The following is a 21,874-nucleotide window of genomic DNA, read 5'->3' as shown; positions in this document are numbered from 1 at the left end:
GCCTTCAGAAGTATCTCATGGTGATGCAGGGGCTTGGGCCCTGCCCTTCCCTGCTGTTCCCGTTTAACTAACTCCGCTTTACTCAGCATTAACATATATCTTCTTAAATAATGCATAAGCTAATCATTGCTTATATTCCCTTGGACCAGGGGCAAGTAATGAATTCAGCACAAATCATTCGATGTACTGACAGTACTGCAGCTGAATAATGGACTCTATTAATAGTGCTAAACTTACTCGTCACTCGATAGGATGGCCCTTGTTTCATACGGGATTATATGATGCAAATACTCTGGTAAAAAAATTGAAAGATGAAGGAAGGGTGGCAGGAGAATATTAAAGTTAGCTGATGACCTAAATGTACAGCAATATGTACGACTTGGAGCCTTACAAGTGTTGGAAGCTGAGACACAGTGCTACAGCACGTCAGAAGGCTGAACCAAACCTCTTTGGTCCTCCATGCCCTCTCCTTAAAGCCACATATGGATTTCATCGGGTAAAATACAATTCTGTCAGCATAAGGGCTGATTTTACCTGGGATCCAGGAAGATCTAAAAAAAATAAATTGTTCTTCAACTCACTGGATTATAAAAAAAGGCGCATTTACAAAATGTTCTGCTCCTCACAGAGGACAGGGTTGCTGGTAATTAGTCACCACTGAAGGGGAAGTTATAAGGGCAAAGGTCGTGTAGTGGTGGGAGGACACCACCAGTGATGCCACAGCAGGTTGTCTCCATCCAACCTGTGCAGGAACGGCAGCTCCCATTGAATTCCTGTAGGCTTTCGGCTACAGATATTCAATCCTAAAGGTGGCAATCAGCAATGTAACTCAACAGACTATGGGAAACTGACACATCCTGCCCCACACCAAATCCCGGAAAAAAACATGCCCATATTGACTTGTCAGTTTAAGGCACACACAGGCAGGCAAGAAACTCACCCTGATGCCTATTAAAGTCAGAGCAAAGCCTTGGGGTTTATTTACTATGAGAAACAGAGCATCATCATTGTGCTGCTCAAGCTGGTAAACACAGTCTTGGCCTCATAGAACTGCAGAGTGCAGCTACAGCACAGGCACAGGTCTGCAGCATGGAGCCCCATTCACACAGGGCTATTCCCCAGCCTGAAAGACTTGCCTCTTGGCAGAGTTACTATATAATTTCTAGACCCAAACTGGCATGTTTCCAACCCTCTTGGTACCAAGCTCCCCTTCCTGGACCACCGCCTCCCAAAACCCAGTGAGCTCGGCAGCAGAAAGTCTGAACCTTTTACTCTCATAAGGTACTTACGTTGGCACCAGGGATTAAACAGGATGTAAGTGTCGGTTGCCGAGTTTCTGTGTGTCCGGAGGATGCCAAAGGGAGTCCAGACAGCAACGTACAGGCGAAACTTCCCAACGATGCAGGTGGCAGAGGACATGATGGACAGGCGAATGGAGTTGTTCTCCTTGTGGATAATCTTGGCTCCCCACTCCCCGGGTTTGAGCACATTACCTACTATGATCGGGATGTAGGTGCCTTTGTTTTGCTGTGGGTAGCGACCTGGAGAGAGAGGTGAAGAGGTTTGCCTTGTTTTGACAGTTTCTTAATTTCCTGGCAGTTCTCTGTCTCTTTGTCTTGTTTTCAGTGGAGGTGGCAAGTTTTAGTGGGCAGATACCACCTACCTCCCTCAGGGCTTCACACAGTGCCCGGTCACTTGGCAGTACAGCTACACGAATACATGCAACCCCTCCCAGCAGGCAGCCTGTGCAGACACCCCCACCCATTTCACTCCAACAAGCTTCAGTCTCACTGGCCCAGGCACTGCCAGGATGAGCAAGGGCTGACCCAGGATTTCCTTACTCAACACTGTTTATCCTAGTGCAGCAAGCGGCACTCCAGCTTACTCCTTGCCTTGGTGTCAGCTCCACTGTTGGTAAGTGTGGGTAAGGGACCCTTCCCCAGTTCAGAAGCACCCACCACCCTCATCACTAGCATGCGAGTGCCCACTGGGGCCCAGACATCGGCTTTGGGGCTCTTTAGCAGAGTAGAACCTCGTTCTTCTCACTGCACTACTGTGTTGACAAGCAGAGACCACACGCTCTTTCACCCAAATCCACACAGATGGAAGAAATACAAGTCAGTCCATCAGCAGATACCCAACGCTCGGTTCCTCTTGAGCGTCCGCTCCTCATGGATGGAGTGGGAACCAACTCTGGACACCCAGAGTACAGATGAGCATATCTGGGCTGGATAGCCAAACTTCTGCAAGCAACGGGTCCCAAAGTATGACACACCTCCAAAGTACCGCACGTGATAGTCTACCCACAGTAAGACGAATCACAACCCAGAGGAATCTATTTTACTCTGCCAACTATAAAAAGCTTCTAGACAGATAGGCTACATGTAAACATGTACATTGCCAGAATTCAAAGTTGTGTGAGGATCCACCCTTTGAGCCTGAGGTAGAGCCAAACTATTTCTGGAAGCCAACCAGCAGCACAGACAGAAAAGACACTTGTGAGAAGGCCGAGTTCCTTATCTCATTCTCAAATCTATTCTTCATTTCATGTTTTAGGCTGAAAGTCAGACTCCCTCATTAAAAAATAGGGCAATGAAAAGCAACGATGGCAGACAGAGAGACAGACTTCCATATTTTTCAGTCCTACTATGTAAGAACTTCAAAATTAAACTCACAAGGGCGTTGATTTTCCCACTTGCTTATATTTATACAGCTGATCTAGAGATAATCCCAGATCTGAACACTGCTACATTCTGGGAAAGGACAACTCTAGCTTTGAATCTGAAGTTTGCGAGCTGCCACGGCATCCATGTTTCTAAGAAATCTGGGGCTACTGTGCTTCATCCAAGAGATTATTTGGTGCACATGAATTTCCATTTTGCAGATGTTCAGTGCACATAAATAGCCCACTTTGTCCTGATGGCCAGGAATGCTGTAACCCATGAAACCCATTCAGATCAGTGAGGGATGCAGCAGAAGGGAAAGACCTACAGAAGAAAAAAGGACTAGAATAAGAGGGCAAAATCAATAGAAAACACTAGAAGATAAAGTACTGGACACTTCAAATATAAACCATCAAAGGAAAGCCAGTCTAGAGAGAAGAGCCTATAGAGGTAATACAGATGAGAGCCTGCTAACAATTGTGATCTGAGAGCTGTACGTACTCTTGTTCTTTGTAGTGCAACTGAGTATGACCCAGCTTGCCCCTACAGCTGATATTTTGCTTCTAGTTTTGATATAATTGTTGTTTTTAAAAACCAGTCCACACAAGCAAAGCAGCAGAGCAAACCAAGTAATTGAACTGACATCCTTGAAAACTGTTAACAAGTGCTACTTTTAAAAATATCTCCCTCATCTCCTTCAGAGAGGTGGGAGGGGGGAGGGATTACTATTTTAATGTGGCTAAGAACTGACAGCGTAATCTTCACTAGAATCTGCATGTCAGTGTATGAGCCTATTTGGGACAGAAGGAGTTGTGCTGTGACGGGGGCTTCGGACCATGTCCATGTATGCCACACGCACATGGGGAGGCTGCAGAATCACTCTCCAGTAAATCTGCCTATAGGAACCAGATAGGATCCCAAAGAGGCCATGAGGCCTTTGCAAGGCATCCTTATGGAAATCCCCTCACTGGCACCTCATAGCAGGTTTGGCAAAGTACCAAGCCTCTGGTATTCTCACTTTTCTGAAGCCTCAACATGCAAAAACCCATTCACCCTTCCAAACAAAGGTCTCTCTTGCTTGCAAAGCCACAAGACACCCTAATCTACCTGTTGCTTGGCAAGGGAGTACCTGTACCTGCTGCTGAAGAGCAAGCAAGGTCCTTCCAGCCCAGAGTCCGTGCATGCCCCACACAGCTGCTCCCATGCAGTAAACGAGACAGGCCACTGCACTATCTTGCTTACCCATGAAGAGAAGGCACTCTGAGGTATTGCCTGCATCCCTGCAGACATAGCAGGGATGCCAGGGAAGGGATATCCTAGAAGTCAGATTAATTTGTAGATGTTATAAACAGTAAATACAAGAGAACATTGTTTGCTTCTGACAGATGAGCAGGGTTTGGTGCTCGCTAACAGCTGCATAAATCCTGAACCCATGAGGAAGCCTGGGAAAATGGGGCCCTCAAGAGCATAGTGAGCAATTTCCAACGTCGTCTTTGAAAAGAGGACAGGTTCCCTAATCTCCTGAAACAAAAACCAAAATGCAAATGCGAGAGCAAGGGAATTGTTACTTCTGACAGGAGCTTGTGGAGCTGAATTGTAATCACACATCTAGACACCTGACAGCACCAGCCACACTAGTCTCATATACACACATCTGTTGTCTTGATACTAGAGCGCTATAAAGCTGAATAACTTTGGCATTACATGCTAAGGTTGCTGGCAAAAGAATCCTTACGTAGGTTCAGTACTATGTTTATCAACATTGTAGGGAAGTCCTCTCAGGATGGCTTGGCCATTTGACATTTATCTACCTCTTGAGTACACATTTCTGGCTGCAGTGGAAAAGTAGGGCCAACTTTGGCTCGTAGTTGGGGTATCTGTAATGTCAGCCCTTTCTCAGAAGGGATAATGTGCAATGGTGATTTCATTCTCTGGGTTAGAGTCTCTAAGGAAGAAGGTTCAATGTTATCCAAAGACTCATTACCAAAAGCCTGCGAATGCCTGGCAGAGCACTCTCTGCAGGATCTCTGGTGCTAACCCAACCCACAGAGAGGCAGGAGGGTGTTTGGGTGCATGTCAGGACCAGGAACCACGTAGAGAAGATAAACTCTTTTTATGCTGACAGGAGGGTGCTTCTGCCAGCGGTATCAGCTGGCTCAGGATCCCTCTCACTCTGATTTGCTCCAGGAGTTGGCAGTCTAAACCACGCTCCACAGCCAGCTCTTTGTGGTTGCCTCACTCCCTGATGCTCACGTGTGCTTTGGGTGTAGGAGGCCCTGGCCCTCACTCGAGGACATTTCACAGCCAATTGCTCCGCGAAAGACAAAGTCGTTGCGTGACATCACACTGTTGGGATGTCCCTGTCCACTCTCACTAACAGTACACTGACATGGGAAAATCCAGCCTTAGAATTCGGAAAGCCTGGAGGTTGCTGCACTGTTACCACCAGCACAGGGTGAATTTTTTATAGGCTTTTGCAGCTCAGAAGGTATCAGGCACTGAACGGGGGCTCCTGACTGTCTTGCGTTCGAGGTAGGAGAGGACAAGAGAGAATTCACAGCGGCCCTCTTTCATGGGCCTCCAACTCTCTGCATTTCAATCCTAGGTACTGAGCCACAATACTGCCAGAAGACATTATTTTAACAGAAACCTCCCTTTTACAGAAGGTTTAACAGCCCAAACATATCTATTTCCCCTGCTGCACAGTGCACAGGCCTCTAACCCTTTGGTACTTCTTTCTTATCCCACCTTGATTTCTGTAGCTATCCAAGCTGGGCTCCTAAAGCTCCTGCTCACTTCAGTTGCAGCTCAGCTCTGCTCTACACCTCCTAGGTGTTCTAGGCACCCAGGAAAAGAGAAGCAAAATAGCTGCTGTTGCTACTAAAGGAGCTCAGGTCTCCCTCAGTGCTGCATCACAAGGCTTTGAAAGTAAGTAAACATGAGTGAAGGTCTACATGGTGAAATGCACCACGACTGAAGCACGTGGAGATGTGGGCATGTATGGGATGCTCCCCACCACACACACACACACACTTTACAGGGGCAAAAAGCAGAGTGCAGTGTTTGTTAAAACTTGTCGAAGTCTTATTTATGCAGTAGCAAAAGAATGAGCTGTCTAAAACACAGAACTGTGGCCACACACGCATGCATTCAAAGTGAGTTATTTTTAACATATGCCTCAGCTCCTTAGCATGTCATCTCCAGGCCCATCAGGCACAGAGGCAAGCTGTGTTTAATTCTGGGTAAAACTGCCGCACCAGAGAGGGATTTACAGCAACAGAGGGAGAGCGAGAGATAGGTACAGCAAGTTCAGTTGGCAAAACACGAGCTCTCCTCCTCCAGCTATCCAAGTCTGCTGCTGTTCCTTCCAAGTGACTAACAAACAGGGACCAGGGCTTGCTTAAACCACACTCCTCCTCCTCCTCCTCTGACTAGTCCCCGGAAGCCATCTAGTTTGTTTTTTCCCTTGATCCCCAGTAGACATCCACACTGCTGTATGTGTGTGTGCATTAAACAACTCCTAAATGCCACTGCTGAGTTAGCACCGTGCTGTTAGCACAGCCAGTGGAGGGACCGACGGGTGCTCTTGGATAGGCCCTACACAAGTGAGTAGATGCTTTACCTGCGGCAGGGAGGAGGGAAAATTTGGTAGCACAGAGACTAGAGATGAGTGAGCTTCAGAGGACATTTCCTCCCTGATGGAAGTAGGATACCTCAGAAGACAGGGGGGTGAACAAAGCTATTTCTCAATAGTCTTTTTAGGAACCCTCCTTAGAAGTTTGTTTTTTAAAGGAATCGAGGAATCTGTCTCCCTTTGGGACATACATTACACACAGTAAGGTTAATAATTTTCCTGTTAGGTTTATTTGTTTTACCTAGATACACTCTTTCATATAAAGAGTAAAGAATCTATTTCAATGCCAGCCCTGGAAGTGACAAGTTGATAAATAAATTTGAGCTGGAAGCCACAAGTACAGTAGCTGTGTAGCAGAGGTAAGCCTTATTGTAGCAAGCAGCCTGGGGATGGGTGTTAGCATACTGGGACCATGAGTTATTAATCACTGTGAATAATTACAACAAATGTCAGAACAGGAAAAAGGCAAATGGAAAAATGAAAAGAGAAAGAAGAAGAGAAAGAAGAAGAGAAAGGGGAAGAGAAAGGGGAAGAGAAAGAGGAAGAGAAAGAGGAAGAGAAAGAAGAAGAGAAAGAAGAGAAAGGAGGAGAAGAGAAGGAGGAGAAGGAGGGAAGAAAGATAGAAGATAAAAAACTGGAAAAAAAAAAGAAAAAGTAAAACAAAGAAAAAAGAAAGAAGATATATGTTCTAATAAAATCACAAACAATCAAAACAAGCAAGAAGGAGAACCAAATTTTTGTAAAAAACAGTAGTATCTTTAAGCCACTGCTTTAATATCACATCTGGGTTCCTCCCACCCTCAAATCCCATTACCTTCAGAAGTGCTGCATACAAACTTGGAAATGTAGTAAACCCAAATATCTTGAAATAACTTTTCCTTATGGCTCCAGTTAGGAGTCCTTAACATCTGACAACTCTGTCCCAGGAGTGAACGTTTCTAGTACTTTACAGTTGTAAAACACACATCGGAGTCACGCACCTTAGCTATTAAAAACATTAAAAAATACAGCTAGATTTTATGTGCTGCTTTATGCCGCTGCAGCAGTGCAAAAAGAGAGCATAATAAAGGTAAAGATTCCTTTGCATGAAATACTGCATCCATGGAGCACCTCGAGGGACTCCCTCCTCTCTGCTCCTCTGGGTCCTGGCTGGGAATTCCAGAGAGGTGGAAAAAAAATACCCCAATGTCTTCATTCAGAAAGTGAATTTTGTTGTTCTTTGCTAAGAATTGGCAAACAGGCCTCTTCTCTGTCTGGAGTCAATTTCTAGGAAACGTGTTCCACTGCTAATACACTCTTTTTTCTTTCCCAAAATGGGACTCTGTATTCAGGCCATCAGGTGTTTCTGTATCTTTGCTCAATATTTGTAGTTCTTTGTTAAACAGGGATATAGTGATTTAATAAACTCTCAGCACTGGGTTACGTATGAGCACCAACAGAGGTTGCCCCCAGTACCGGAGTTAGCTGTTCTTGTATAATGCTGAGAAGTCTCCTAAAAAAATCAAGATCCAACTTTTTCCGATTGTCGTGGTTTTAACCTAGCAGGCAGGTAAATACCACGCAGCCACTTGCTCACTCTCCCCTGCTCCCCGGGGAATGGGGGAGAGAATCAGAAAAGTAAAGGTAAAGAGACTTGTGGGTTGAGATAAGAACAATTTAATAATAGAAATAAAATAATAATAATAAAAAAAAAAATAATAAAAACAATAGAATATACAAACAAGTGATGCACAGTGTAACTGCTCACTACCCGCTGACCAACGTCCAGCCCATCCCTGTCTAGTGATCCTGGAGGAGAGAAATCCTGAAAACCACAATCCCAGAAGAGAGAGAGTGACTTCCTGGCCAGCCCTCGTCTATACACTGAGCATGACGTTGCATGATATGGAATACCCCAAGGGCCAATTTGGACCCGTTGCTCTGGCTGTGCTCTGTCCCAGCTTCTTGTGCACCCGCACACCAGCAAAGCATGGGAGGTTGAGAAGTCCTTGATTCTTAGCAACAACTAAATTCATCAGTGTATTATCAGCATTCTTCTCATACCAAATCCCATACAAAATCCAAAACAGAGCAATATTCTAGCTACTGAGAAGAAAATTAGCTCCATCCCAGCCAAAACCAGGACACCAATCTGCAACTTTTTCCAAGAGGCAGAGCTCAGCTTGACATCTCATCCGAGGTGCCAGGGGACATCTCATGTCCCAGCCACTCCATTAGCTACCACCTGCCCTGCCCCAAAGTTGCTGAGGAGGACAGGTGACAGCAGGGGTAGCAATACTTCCCACAGATTTACTGCCTGACAAAAGGAACAAAACCTCAACCGTCCTGGAATAACCCATGTCCCAACACTGCCGTGAAATTAGGGAAAGGCTGTGGACACTGTAGGACAGTATGAACAGCTCCGTTGATTCAAGGAGGGGGGGTGTGTGTGTCCTGCATCAGACCCCTGGCTATTTAGTTGTACTCAGATATCCCTCTGACTGTAGGTGGGAACTTGGTGTCACCTAAATAAACCTTATGGGATCAGCTCTAATATTTTTTTGTTCTTAGCTGCTTTCATGTGTTTATAAGTATCCATCTGGAGCAGGCCTGGGAAGACTGTAGAAGAAGGAGCAGCAAGTCTCTGCTCTCATCTCAGGCCAAAATCCAATGATTTATAGAAGCCTGAGGAGTGCATATGGGCAGGTGTGTGGGTGTCCATGCATGCACACATGTGGAAAGGTGATAGTAGCCTGGAGGACTGGGATTTATGATCGTTCCAGAAGTATGCCAATGAATAAAACGTTCATAATAATATTTAGGGTTAGACCAATATATATATGGATTTATGAAGCCATTTAAAGGAAATACAAACATATACAACAATTTATGGGGGTGTGGGGAAATATATCATTAGACTAAGGATGCACCCTATAATTCTCACCCACTCTAGGATTTACAACCATGTACAGGAAACTACTACTAAAAGTAAGATTGAAGGCCGTTTAAAGCCATCTAATCATACATCTGCTTTTCAGAGAAATCACTGCCAGTGCAGCAGTGACTGCAGAAACTTTGCAGCACTCATGCCAAACTGGCTGCTCCAGTTACAGGAGCTGTGTTTGGACAGGCTGAGCCCCACACCGTGGAAAGCCAAGAGCAGCACAAAGTATCCGCATCACCATGAAGGCGGTAGTCAGGAGAGATCAAGATGGGTGAAGGAATCATTGGCTCCTCTGGGCTCCCTGGGGCTCTACGCAAACTAAAATTGTTCCCTCTGTGGGGAACTGGATGCAAGCACGGCATTTACACTTCTCTTGTGGTTCTTTCATCTCAACCCCAGACCAATAAAATGAGTATTTCCCAAGGGGTGATGTTCACCTTTCCTCTCGTTAAAGCCAGGAAGTGGGCTGCGAGGAAGGAAATATGTGGTGATGAAGCAGCTCCCAAACCACAGGTACTGAGGCAGGGCTGCAGTCGAGCACGAGAACTGGAATAACATCCCATTACTCTTTATGAGTGGATATTTTTCCATGTGGATTTTTTGGCACATTCATTGTTTTCCATACTTTGGCAGACAAGTATGGTCCTAATTTAATGAAGCATTATGTGCAAAACTGAATTATAATAATTCACATGTTAGCACTTCAGCCAGTTTCACCGAAGATGACTTTACGGAAAACAGTCTGTTAAAGCAAAAAGGACTTTAGTCATAAGGAACCATCTCAGAAGAATATCAGTAAAAGAGACTTTTAAGAAATTGGGACAAATTATTTATATATTTACACATATATATTTGTTTATATAATTTAGCCCATGAATTCTAGACTTTGTGTGAATTGTCTTTAAATGGACTGCGGATTAAAAAATTGTTACTAAAGATTGTTCTGTGAGTGTTTCAGACCTAGTTTCACATGACGCAACAAGCATTTGTCCCAGGTACCCTTGATTCATTATCAATTAGAAGGATTAAGCAGCCTCTACTTGCTTTACTTGCTTCATTAATCATTTTTTTAATGATGCAAAAGAAGCAAAAATAGGAGGAAAAAAAAAAAAGAGAAGTAAAAATAAATTTTAGGGAATAAAGGAAATGGAACAGTTCTGCACTCACAGAGGATCAAGTCATTACCATTGTCACATTTTTCAGGTGCAAAATTAGTCTTTAATGGATAAAATTCTGTGTTGGATTAACATCAATGCTTAGAAATTTCCAGTGCTGGGAACTAATAATTTCTGAATAGCTTTATACGGTGCTGTTGTATAAACAGCCCTCACTGTAGGCATAGCCCTGCAAAAAGAGATGTTGAGTTTTCCCAGCTCCAGCTGAGTTGCCTGGGAGCCAAGGCCAGCCATCCCTATGAAAAGTGTCTTTGTACTTTATGAGAATAACACCTTGAAACACCCAAAAGCTTCTACAGCTCATGGACAGCCTGGTCCACATCATTGATTTGGGTAACCTTCCCCACCCTTGGAGATACTCAAAACCTACCCCCAGGGCAAGGTCCCGAGCAACCTGAGCAAGCTGGACCTGCTTTGAGCAAGGGCTTGGGTGTAAGACCTCCAGAGGTCCCTCCAGCCTAGGTTATTCTACAGTTCTGCTGCACCATTTGAAAGCCACTGCTCAGGCATGCAGAGAGCTGCTTGGTAATGTTATTTCACAACACCACGCTGATATTTCTTCGTGTCCATCACTTTTTAATCTCTCAAACTCAGCTTTTTCCTAGGAGGTATATCCCTTGTTTCAATTAAAAATCTTCTCTGAACTCAAGCTGCCTCTGCTGTATGGCTGTTGCCTGAGCCAGTCCCCTGATGTAGCTCCTGCCTGGCAGTACCAAAGGGTAGGATTTGCCTTCCCAATCTTTGGTGATCTTGATGTCACAGTCTGGTCTATGGGGGACAGACAACAGAGGAAGACAAAAAATCCAGAAGGGTTCATCCCATTATAAAACAGCGTGGCTAAACTGCCACCTGAAGGTACCTGCCTCTCTCCTCTGCTCACAGAGGCAGCCTAGGCAACAGCTTTTGGGCTGGGCTCTGGTTTTACAGAATCACAGAATCACAGCATGGTTGGCGTTGGAAGGGACCTCTGGAGATCATCTAGTCCAACGCCCTGCCAAAGCAGGTTCACCTAGAGCGTGTTGCACAGGGCCACATCCAGGTGGGTTTTGGATATCTCCAGAGAAGGAGACTCCACAACCTCCCTGGGCAGCCTGTTCCAGTGCTCTGTCACCCTCAAAGTAAAGAAGTTTTTCTTTATATTCAGATGGAACTTCCAGTGTTTCAGTTTGTGCCCGTTGCCCCTTGTCCTGTCACTGGGCACCACTGAGAAGAGTCTGGCCCCATCCTCTTGACACCTGCCCTTAAGGTATTTGTAAGCATTGATGAGATCCCCCCTCAGTCTTTTCTTCTCTAGGCTAAACAGATCCAGCTCTCTCAGCCTCTCCTCATAAGAGAGATGCTCCAGTCCTCTGATCATCTTTGTAGCCCTCCGCTGGACTCTCTCCAGTAGTTCCTTGTATTTCTTGAACTGGGGGGCCCAGAACTGGACACAGTACTCCAGATGTGGCCTCACTAGGGCAGTGTAGAGAGGAAGGATAACCTCCCTTGACCTGCCGGCCATGGTCTTCCTAATGCACCCCAGGATACCATTGGCCTTCTTGGACACAAGGGCAGGTTGCTGGCTCATGGTGAACTTGAAGTCCACCAGGACTCCCAGGTCCTTCTCTGCAGAGCTTGCTTTCCAGCACGTCAACCTCCAACCTGTACTGGTGCCTGAGGTTATTCACCCCTAGGTGAAGGACCCTACACTTGCCTTCGTTGAACTTCATTAGGTTCCTCTCTGCCCAACTCTCTAGCCTGTCCAGGTCTTGCTGAATGGCAGCACAGCCTTCTGGTGTACCAGCCACTCATCCCAGTTTTGCATCATCAGCAAACTTGCTGAGGGTATACTCTGTCCCTTCATCCAGGTCATTGATGAAGAAGTTGAAAAAGACTGGATCCAGTGACTGGATCCAGTAACTGGACCCAGTGCCAGTTTTCAGGCAGTTGGCATTACAAGAGGTGAATGCCTGCTCTTCAGGCAGACAAACAGAAAAAACTTGGATATAAATGGCCACGTCTCCATGTGGACAAAAGGTTTGAGAGCACAGCACTGAAACCTTGAGCACTCAGTGCCCTTTCCTAAGTACAAGAAATCTTTTCTTTCTCGCCTTCAGGGCACTAAACATTGGACATGCCACTAAAAGAAGAAGTAGCAAGAGTCAAGCAGATCATCTCTGGATAATTTCCTTCTCCTTTGTGGACTGTTTTTGTTTTGCTTTCTGTTGCTAGCCTCTGAGAACAAATGTACTGTGTTTTCACCACATGTGCATAAAGAGAAACATTTGTGGAGCACTGAATATTAACCAGTTCTTAGAATAGGAGCTTGAACATCTCTTCTCCCAGCTGAATCTCTGTGAGCCAAATTCCTTGTAGCAAGAGGGGAGTGATGCTCACAGAAGCAGACACTTAAAAAGAAGAGGAGGGCAATAGCATTGTATACTATCCTGCATATGCAGCACTTTCCTTCAGCTGATTGCCAGCCACCACACATGGGACATCAGCATTACCATTCCCATTTCACAAAAAGGACAGTAACAGCGAAGAACAGGGAGGGGAAGTCAACCACAGACTCAGGGTTGACTCCAAAGTCATCATTCAGAGCTGAGTTTGTTGCAAAGTCTCCCCTGGCTTGGGCTGTGTTTAACCCCATTCCTACCGCGTCTGAGGATGCAGGGATTTTTATCCGTGCTTAGAGATTCAAGGTACAAACCATGGAAAGATGTGTTAGGAAAGAGCAACAGGAAAATAAGTGAATATGTTCTTTTAAGTGGACTGTGCAATGTCAAAAGAAGTGTTAAATTTCTTCTTCCAACATAGAATATCTGATTAAAACAAATGCAAACTGCATACAATGCAATAAAAAACAAATGTTCCATTTTCCACTTCTTCTTGATACAGCTGTTTGTTTTAAACATATAAAGATTAAGGGAACAGTCTTGAATTTAATTAAATCCCAAAAGAACTAATGATATTTATGCATATTAAATTTTTAAAGGCACTTGTGGCTGTTCAGCCAATCATTCACTGGACTGTCATAACATGCCTCCCAACCTTAATTTAAATTAGAAAGAAGAGACCCATGAAAAAAAATGTGCAGACAGTAACCTTTTCACTGCACATATGTTTAAGAGATAAACGCCCATCTAGCTTTAAAAGGCAACAAATCTAATAAATAGCCCCATCATCATAATTCACTAGTGGAAAAAAATCAATGTTACAAATTTTGGAACTACATCTCTCAGGAAAGTAAATTAAAACATCAATTCGAACCTACTTTAAAGAGTTTATAAGGGGAACATTGACATCTTAACACAGAAACTCCCAGATCACTCTAGACGAAGCTGGGTCTTTCCCAGAGCTGTGATGTAGGGAGCAGTGTTTGATGGGGCCATCTTTGGAGCACAGCAGGAAGCCCCTGTCATTTGCTTTTCCCCTTCTCTAGCAAGGTCATGCCCTCTTCTAGTCCTGTACCTTCAATAAGCCAACAGGTACATTAGGATCTGGGTCTCTGATGAAGAGCTGTCAGTAAGGGGAAAAATGCTTTCTTGCTCTTTTTGCAGTAAATCAAGAAAGCCTCTGATGTGGCCTTCAGTAAGTCTCTGGTCCAAAGCTACAACCTCTGAACGATATCCCTTGTTACCAGGTTGGCTGTAAATGCAGGCTGCGAAGCTGCAAGGCCTCCTATTCTTCCACCCTGTGTAATTTCCTCCCCCCTTGCGTACCCAACATTATGTTATCCTAGTTCATACGTAGTCATCTCTCCCACCTTAAACAACAGATTCCTCCTCCCTGCATCTCCTAAACACTAATAAAAGGTGTTTCCCCTTCCACCTACCTTTCAGCATTGCCATACAGCACTAACCAGAGAGAACTTTGAAAGCTCAATAAAGTAGAGCTGCTTGCTAAACAGAAAGCCCCAAGTACTGCTCCTTCTCTCACAAGCAATTCTGCTGACTTTCTCGAGTAAGGATTCAGATCCTGTTTAGAAAAACACTTTGTTGCCTATGGTTAAGCCTGGTTTTATGGTTTATGAGTTGCAGCAGGAAAAGACCCATCCATTAAGTACTGTTGCATTCCTGTTTATGAGAGATTCTTCAACCTTACTTTGCTGATACGACACAGCCTTTGCCAGGCACTTACCTATCAAATACTCCAGCCAGAATTGGTCCGTCTCTGGCTTGTAGGGTCGGTTGAACTCAATCTGGATTTCGAAAGGCTGTCCCCGACGCACTATCAGTTTGGGGCTGTAGTACTTGTCAGTGTGGTGTTGCTGCTTGTTAATCTCATGGGGCTCCTTGAACATGTGAATGTCCACAACACGCAGGTAATCTGCAGAGACGCATAAATGAACAGAGAGGGAAGGAGTCAGTATGTTGGAATGTCAATATTTATATCATCGTCACTAGAGGCCCTGTACCCCCTTCCCCAGCATTGCCTCATCGAGAAACACCGGGCAACAGAGCATGCTGGATCTGTTTGGGGCTTACATCCTTCTGGCTGAGCAGGGACTTACGGACTGACACTTCTCTGTCCACCTGCATTTTCACAGAGGCTGCAAGGCTTCTAGGGAATGACGAAAGCAATTGCAGAAAGGGCAGGTTGCTACGGGTGGAAAGCTGAATATCCCCAAGGAGAGCTGGGCTCCATCTTTCCTTTGGCATCAGCTTTCTGCAAGTCTGGGCATTGCTGTCACAACTTTATCAATGCAATCAGTGGGCCTTTGACAGCTGTGGCTTCATGTCTCCCTTCTTGCAGCCCTCCATTTGTAAAATGCAAATTCACAGGGGTTTTGTGACGCTTAAATACATTAACGTTTGCAAAGCTCTACTGCTGTTGAGTGATAGTAGTAGAAGCAGTTAATGATCTTGCATTCAGCTGAGAGCTTGGATTGCCTGTATTAAATAAGGTTTTGGTGTACTGTATGTGTCTAGACTCAGCTTCTCAGTACACCTCCACTGCTATTAGTGTCTTCTTATGAAAACTAAATATAACACTACAGTATATAATTACAGCTTAGAGTTACAGGCACACAGCAGTAGATATCGACAATGTGCATGGACAAAGCTTCGCTCCCTTCAAATTAGGGCTGTCTAAAGGGTTATAGCCTACCACTGCTAGAAGTTAGTCTGCTCAGCTAATGACCAGTGTGGAGTGACACTGGGATAGGCAAAGGCACTTGCAGTCACCACGAGCCATGTGATTGTACCATACCTGGAACCTTCACAACAGGAGTCTTCTCATACAACGAGCAAACACATGAAAATGAACTGGACATCATTCTTTCGCCTACATGCTTGGGCAGATAATCATGAAACCTCTGCCAGGAGGACCATTACTGCTCACCACCAGGAGAGAGACAGAAGAGTAAAGCTTCATTTTCAGCTCTCAGCTTGTCTTTCCAGGTGCTGACAGTTAGAAAGTAGCTAATTTCTGCATTTTATACTGACGACGACAGAGCCAAACTCATGCTTGGCAAAAAGAGGTGCACATTTACAGCAGCCGGTGGAGCTGTGTGTACTTGTGGTGGTGGCTAATTTGGCCTCCTACTGAGGCATACTCAGTATACAGGCATACAGCCTGTGAGCAGGAATTATGCGCTCAGCGAACGAGCTGGATATTCAAGCCACTGAGGGCTGAACATGGCCCATTTCACAAAAGCTCAGACAACAGTTTTGCATACTGCTTTTCCTTGAAGGCAGGGAGACGCTGCATAGCGGCCAGCTCTGGACAAGCAGCAGAGCAGCTCCCTCCTGGGTGTGTAGCCTTCAGACTACAGCAGTGTGTGCATTAGCCCTGCCCTTCTACAGGGATGTGTTCAAGACATTAGCAGAGCCCTGCAGGCAGCAACTCCCCTGGTTGCCAGCATGGTCATCCTCCTGCCCTGGCCAAGCCACCCAGCCGGGGCTCTGGGCGACAGCTAATGGGAGAGGGAGAAATAAGGGCAGCAGGAGCCGGTCCCACTTGTGCATTGTCACCATCAGCTACCTAGTCCTGCCCTGCGGGAAAAAGAAGGAAAGAAAACTGCCTGAGGACACATGAAGATAAAGATCCTTTCATGGAAGCCCTGGACAACTGAACCCAAAACCATCCACCCCCTGCTAACCCTAATCTGTGGAAAGGCTGGAATACCCCGTTCAATACTGAGGCAGGCTTAAAGTCCCATGGCAAGGTAGTTGTTATTCTCTGCTCAGTTCGCCAGGCTTATGGGGTAACTTCTGTAGATCCCCACTGGCTTTAGCGCTGGCTGAAGACACAGAGATGGTTTTTGTGTGAAATATTAAATGTATTTTGCTCAGAAATCATTCTCATTGCCCCTCTGTGAAGTGGGGCATGTCTTGGCCTCTCTTCCTGCAAAACTTAGCAATGCTCTTTCACAATAATGCTGACAAAGCTCACAATTAAATTCTGTGAGGCAGGAATGTCCTGGAGCGCGGTAAAGCAGGGACAGGGGAGTATCTCTCCCTTTATCTCTCCCAACCCCTCCCAGGCTTTAAAGCACCGCATGTAAAACTGCATATCTTTATTACCGAAGCTATCGGTAAGTTTGGCTCAGCTTCCCCCTCCTTCCGAGGAGGCATAGAGTTGAGGGTTTGTGGTGTTTTCATCTCATGTTCTGAAGTAAGAGGCAACAGTGACCCTGCCCTTCCTTTGCATGTTAACCCCTTCAAGAAACTGCAACCCTAAGCCACCCTCAGCCATCAGTTCAGCATTTCATCTCAGGACTTTACATGGTTCCTGTCAAAACACAGCCACACACATCTGCAGAAAACACATTTCACTTTCACTCTCAGTGTTAAAATGTATGCTGAGCTTGCCAGATGAAGATAACCTGTGACCAAGCCTGTGTCCATGACAGTAATGGTAATTACGGAGGACAAAACATGTGCAGGGTAATGGGATGTGCTAACACCATCACCAGAGTACAATCAAAAGGCAGGGTCCAGGCGCTGTGGACGTCACTGCTCATCTCTTTGTGAGGGACAGGCAGCCACCCAGGGCTCCTTTGAAGTCAGGTCCATTTGATGGTTTGCCCATAGCCTGGTCTGCTGTTTAGTGCAAGCAGGTTTGCCACATGACAGGCAGCAGTCCGATGCTTTCTTGAAGCTTTTGCAATGTTAAACTTGCATGGAAATAAAGGAGCACAAGCTTGAGCTGTTTTTTGAATAACAAGAATAACCTTCAAACATCAGGCTTTCTTGCAGGACCAGAAAGGGCTCTGGGTCACAAATGGAACAGTGTGACTTTCCAAAGGAGGTGTCCATCGCTCTGCTAACAGAGGAAGCACGATTCCCTGGCGAGTCGCCGAACTTTGCAAAGGAGGGTGCGTGGGGAGCTTGCAGACCGTGGAGCCGCAGGGCTGTGTCCTCCCACCGAGCGGCTGTAAGCGCCAGGCCCACTCATAACACGTTGCGGCGAGATGAGCTGGCTAGGAAGAGTCAGGGGGAGGACATGGCACAGGCGTGTTCACCAAGACACGCTCTTTGCTGAAGAAGCACTCGGGGGCTGTGCGTCCTTCTCACTGAACATCTCCTCCCGCAAGCAAGCCGGGCTCCCGCAGCAGGCAGCCCACTGACCAGGCTGGGGAGGCAGCCGTCCCCAGCAGCCTCCGCTGCTCACTCTGGCTGTGATTCAGCTGAGCAGAAGTGGGTGTCAGCAGAGAGCTAGTCAAGCACAGGGTTTTACCTCATCCTAGAGTAGTAGCTAAAATAGGTCAAATGAATCACACCCTAAAAATGCCTGTTTCTTTCTGTTGGCTGTGAAGGGAAACAAGGGTGACTAGCTCAGCTGTAGACACCTACACTGCACAAATCAAGGGCAAGATTCAGTTAAATTTAGGCATCTAAATGATGTGAGCCTAGTATGTAACCTCTTACAACAGCCAGCTGCTGCTGCCAGCAGAGCTGAGAGAAGGATACAGATCACCTTGGAAGTGACACCCACTGCCTCTCCAGACAGCCTATGCCCTCACCTCCACTCACCCGCTGGCTCTGTGTTGATTACGATCTGACACAGGTGAAGACACTGACATTTAGACATTTATAGCAGGTGTCCAATCCTACCCCGAAGGCTAGAAAACACCTCAGTTATAACAGCAGGGATAAAGGCATTTGGATATTTTTTTAGTGTGTTATAGCAATTAAATGTGTGAACCACTACAAAAAATTTGGACAACCCAGAAGCGTAGAGGAGTGCAAGAGAAGGGGAAGGAGGTGGCACAAGCAGTCCTCTGCAAGGATGTGCTCGCGGCACTAGAGCCCTGTCATACTCGGCTGCTCCTGCCCTGCCTGCAGACGCTCACTTTATCCCCTAAGCACAACACTGCGAGCGCTCTGGGCAGGCTCAGCTCCTGAGTGTAAGTCCCAGTCTGAGCTCCTTTGGGCTATAAACCTTTAACGTGGTCTGACAGGTCACTTAAGCATCCCACCTGAAAACAGTGTGTCCAGGGACCACACTTAGACCAGCTGGTATCACGGGCTTAGATCACAGCTAATGTGCACTGAAACAGTGCTGCAGTCCTTTCCCTTCAGGTCACCCCTTGCACGTTGTTGCTACAAGCATTGCAGGGCTGAACTGCACAGCAGAGCTGATCCACCTGTACAAAAACAGCTGTGCTGTTATGCACAAATTTATTTTTCAGCCATACCAGTCCCATAGCCAGGATTATCCTATGGCCACACAAACTCTTGCTTTGGATAAGTGCTGTTTTTCTCACCAGCAGTATCACCTTAAGGACACGTTGGGTTCCTGCCTCAACTCACTTGACCTGACATTCCTAAGTTTTCTTTGCATTTCTGAAAAGCAAGAGGCTCCCGCCCACCAGCACCGCACTTCATTTAGAGCCTGATGTGAAGCACATCAAAAAGCAATAGGAATCTTTCTCCTGGTACAGGTGGGCTTTAGCTACAGGCTGTATTCCTTCTGTGGTATCCCACACCCTCACACATCTCCGTCTTCTATGAGCATATTGCGTTTGAAACAATATCTAGTCAGGACCTGTATTGCATTACATTAAGAGGGAAGGCTCCTCCTGCCCCCTTCACCCCAGTGCTGCCACAGCCATGCCTGAAGCCAGCAGGTCCTAAAATGACTGTGATTGTGATCAAACTGGGAAAACCCATTCTTGCCTTTTTTCAATCACTCCCACAGTTCGAGCCAAAAACTGGCCACTCAGCTTCTCCACTCCTCACTTTCCCTACCCTGCCGTAACATTTCCATGCACACGGGTGTTTTTAGCAAGTTTTTTCATGAGCAGCAATAAAAGCAATCTGAGATCAAAATATGTAAGGAAAAAAGTGGTTTGGTTTTAATTCACAGACCTGGACAGAGGTGAGTATGGAAAATGTAAAAGTAAACTCATGTCTTAATTGTACACGGTACCTTTTGGATTAAATCCTCTAGGTATCAGTCCAAAAGCCTCCATCTCAGGGACCTCATTTTCTTCCTCGTTGGAGTTGTTTGATGGGAGGGCTCTTCTTCCATTCAGAGGAGGTTTCTTCTCTTCGTTGGTGTTTGTTGTTTCAGACATCCTGTATTAAAAATGTTGTAATCCCATGAAAGAAAGAAAGAGTGCAAGGAAAAACCAAACATGAGCCAGCCTGGCACATGTAAGATGGGAGAAACCAAAACCAGTGTGGGGTGCCAGCGAGCTACACATTTTTAAACTCACATAAATAAAAACTGAGAGGCAGAAAACATCAGTCTAATGATGGAGTACAGCTCTCTAAGGATTGAAAGGCATTTTGTGTTTGTCAAAACGTATGAATAAGAGAAGAAGGGGGGCGGGAGAAGGAGAGGGAAGCCTAACACATAAGTATTTGCCTAGGAGAAGTAGGACATTAAAAACATTAGGGAGTTTCAAGTAAAAGAACTAGAAAATCATTTACTCTCCCACCCTCCAAAACAGCATTATTGAACCCAAAATAGCAAATTATATTTCCAGAAAGTGCATCACACATTGCCTTCCCCTAATAAAAATTACATTCTAAGTTATACTGCAATCATCCCAAATACTACAGCCTACAACAGTCTGTGGATGATTACTGGAAAATTGTCTTTTTGTCCCTATGCACACAAACATCCAATATCTAAAGGGTTAACTCCTGCATCCAGAAAATCCACTTTTTAGAAAGAGAGAGAAAAAAAAAAAGAGAGGGAGAGAGAGGAAAAGGGAAATAAAGAAAATAAAAAAGCACTTATCCACTTATTTCTCTCCTGTTAATGACCTTAAGGGAAATCTCAGATGCAGGCTGATCAGAGACTTCTCTTTGAGCTAGTCAAAACTGCTTTCACATCTATTTCAGTGTAAGCATGTAGCAATGAAAAAGCCATGCCATCCTTCTAAGAAAATATTCATGGCTGAGAACACAACTTCTTCCCAAAGCCCCTGAAAACAGCAATTCAAAATGTAGCAATTATTTAATAGCAGTAAGCTCTTAAAGGAAGTTTTTTGGTTACAAGGGTACCTTCTTTTCAGATAGTCTTTTTTTTTTTTTCTTCTCCCTTGCAGAATTTCTGAAGTACAATAGGTGCCTGGAAAAAGTTGGGGGCTTTTAAGTAACCTCTGTATATCCTCCTCCCTCCTGTTGCAATAGGGCAGCACTGAAAGGGTTGCCAAGCCCTCCCCACACCACCTCTGAGGATCTGTCACCACTGCTGGCATGTCTTTGCTTACTCCCTCCCTCTCTTTGCCTGTCTCACCCCAACCCCACCCACTGTGAGCATTTCAGGGTGCTTGGGCTAAGTGAACAGCTATGTTTGGGGCAAATGACCTTCAGCTCTTGCCCATGATAAAATGAGTATCACCTAACAACCAGTGTCTGGGGCAGTACCTGGTGGAAGCATCTTAGATCCACGTCAACTTTGTTCAGATCCACCAGGCTCTAAGATAACTGGGGACTGTGTGACACCTCCTATGTCAGACATAACTCCACAGACCAGTGGAGTTACTTGGAGAAAAAGCAATGTACAGGAAAGAATTCAGTCCCACTGTCCTGCCAGCCACTGCTGTTTGGCAGCAGAGGTACAAGTCACCTACTAAGAGCATGCACGGGCAGTGGAGAGCCCCTCTTGCACACATGGGACCAACCACGGGCACTTAATTGCCTGAGTTGCAGGGTAGACAAAAGCAGTGAGGAGACACAGTGAAGAGGACTTCACTGTCTTTCAGCCAGCTATGGCTTCCAGGTCTGTAATATCAGTGAAGCCTCAAACCTATGGTGGCTTAACACCATTGAAATCAAGCCAGGAGCCAGAAGAAGAGAGAATCAGGTCACATTCCTGTAAGGAGAAGCAGCAAGTAAATCATCTGGAAGACAGGATCCCCATCCCAATTCCCTGGGGATTTCCCAGTAGAGGCCAAAGTGAGGTAGTTCCACACAAGCCAAGAGACCTGCAGAGATGCCAGCTGGGGTCCAGGGAGCAGTGTGCCTGCACCAGCACAGCATTTTAGCCAAGCTAATGAGACTGCTAGAGCTAATTGATGAGGCACAGTACCAGG

The 21,874-nt window shown here is 45.6% G+C and overlaps 1 protein-coding gene across 1 annotated transcript in view; it reads right to left on the bottom strand.

Annotated features, from left to right (window-relative positions):
• The window catches only part of F13A1 (coagulation factor XIII A chain), a 62,784-nt gene extending 41,797 nt beyond the window's left edge, over positions 1-20,987 (bottom strand). Inside the window, exons 1-4 of the mRNA XM_068396529.1 lie at positions 20,841-20,987; positions 19,756-19,904; positions 14,518-14,706; positions 1,290-1,541 (exon numbers count right to left, since the gene is read on the bottom strand). Of these exons, the coding sequence (XP_068252630.1) occupies positions 1,290-1,541; positions 14,518-14,706; positions 19,756-19,903 (589 nt within the window). The 5' untranslated portion in view covers position 19,904; positions 20,841-20,987. The remainder of the gene's footprint in view (positions 1-1,289; positions 1,542-14,517; positions 14,707-19,755; positions 19,905-20,840) is intronic.
• Positions 20,988-21,874: the final 887 nt, after the last annotated feature.

Source organism: Nyctibius grandis, chromosome 3 (assembly GCF_013368605.1).
Source record: "Nyctibius grandis isolate bNycGra1 chromosome 3, bNycGra1.pri, whole genome shotgun sequence".
In the NCBI taxonomy this organism is placed as follows: Eukaryota; Metazoa; Chordata; class Aves; order Nyctibiiformes; family Nyctibiidae; genus Nyctibius; species Nyctibius grandis.
This window is presented reverse-complemented; position numbering and strand designations above follow the sequence as displayed.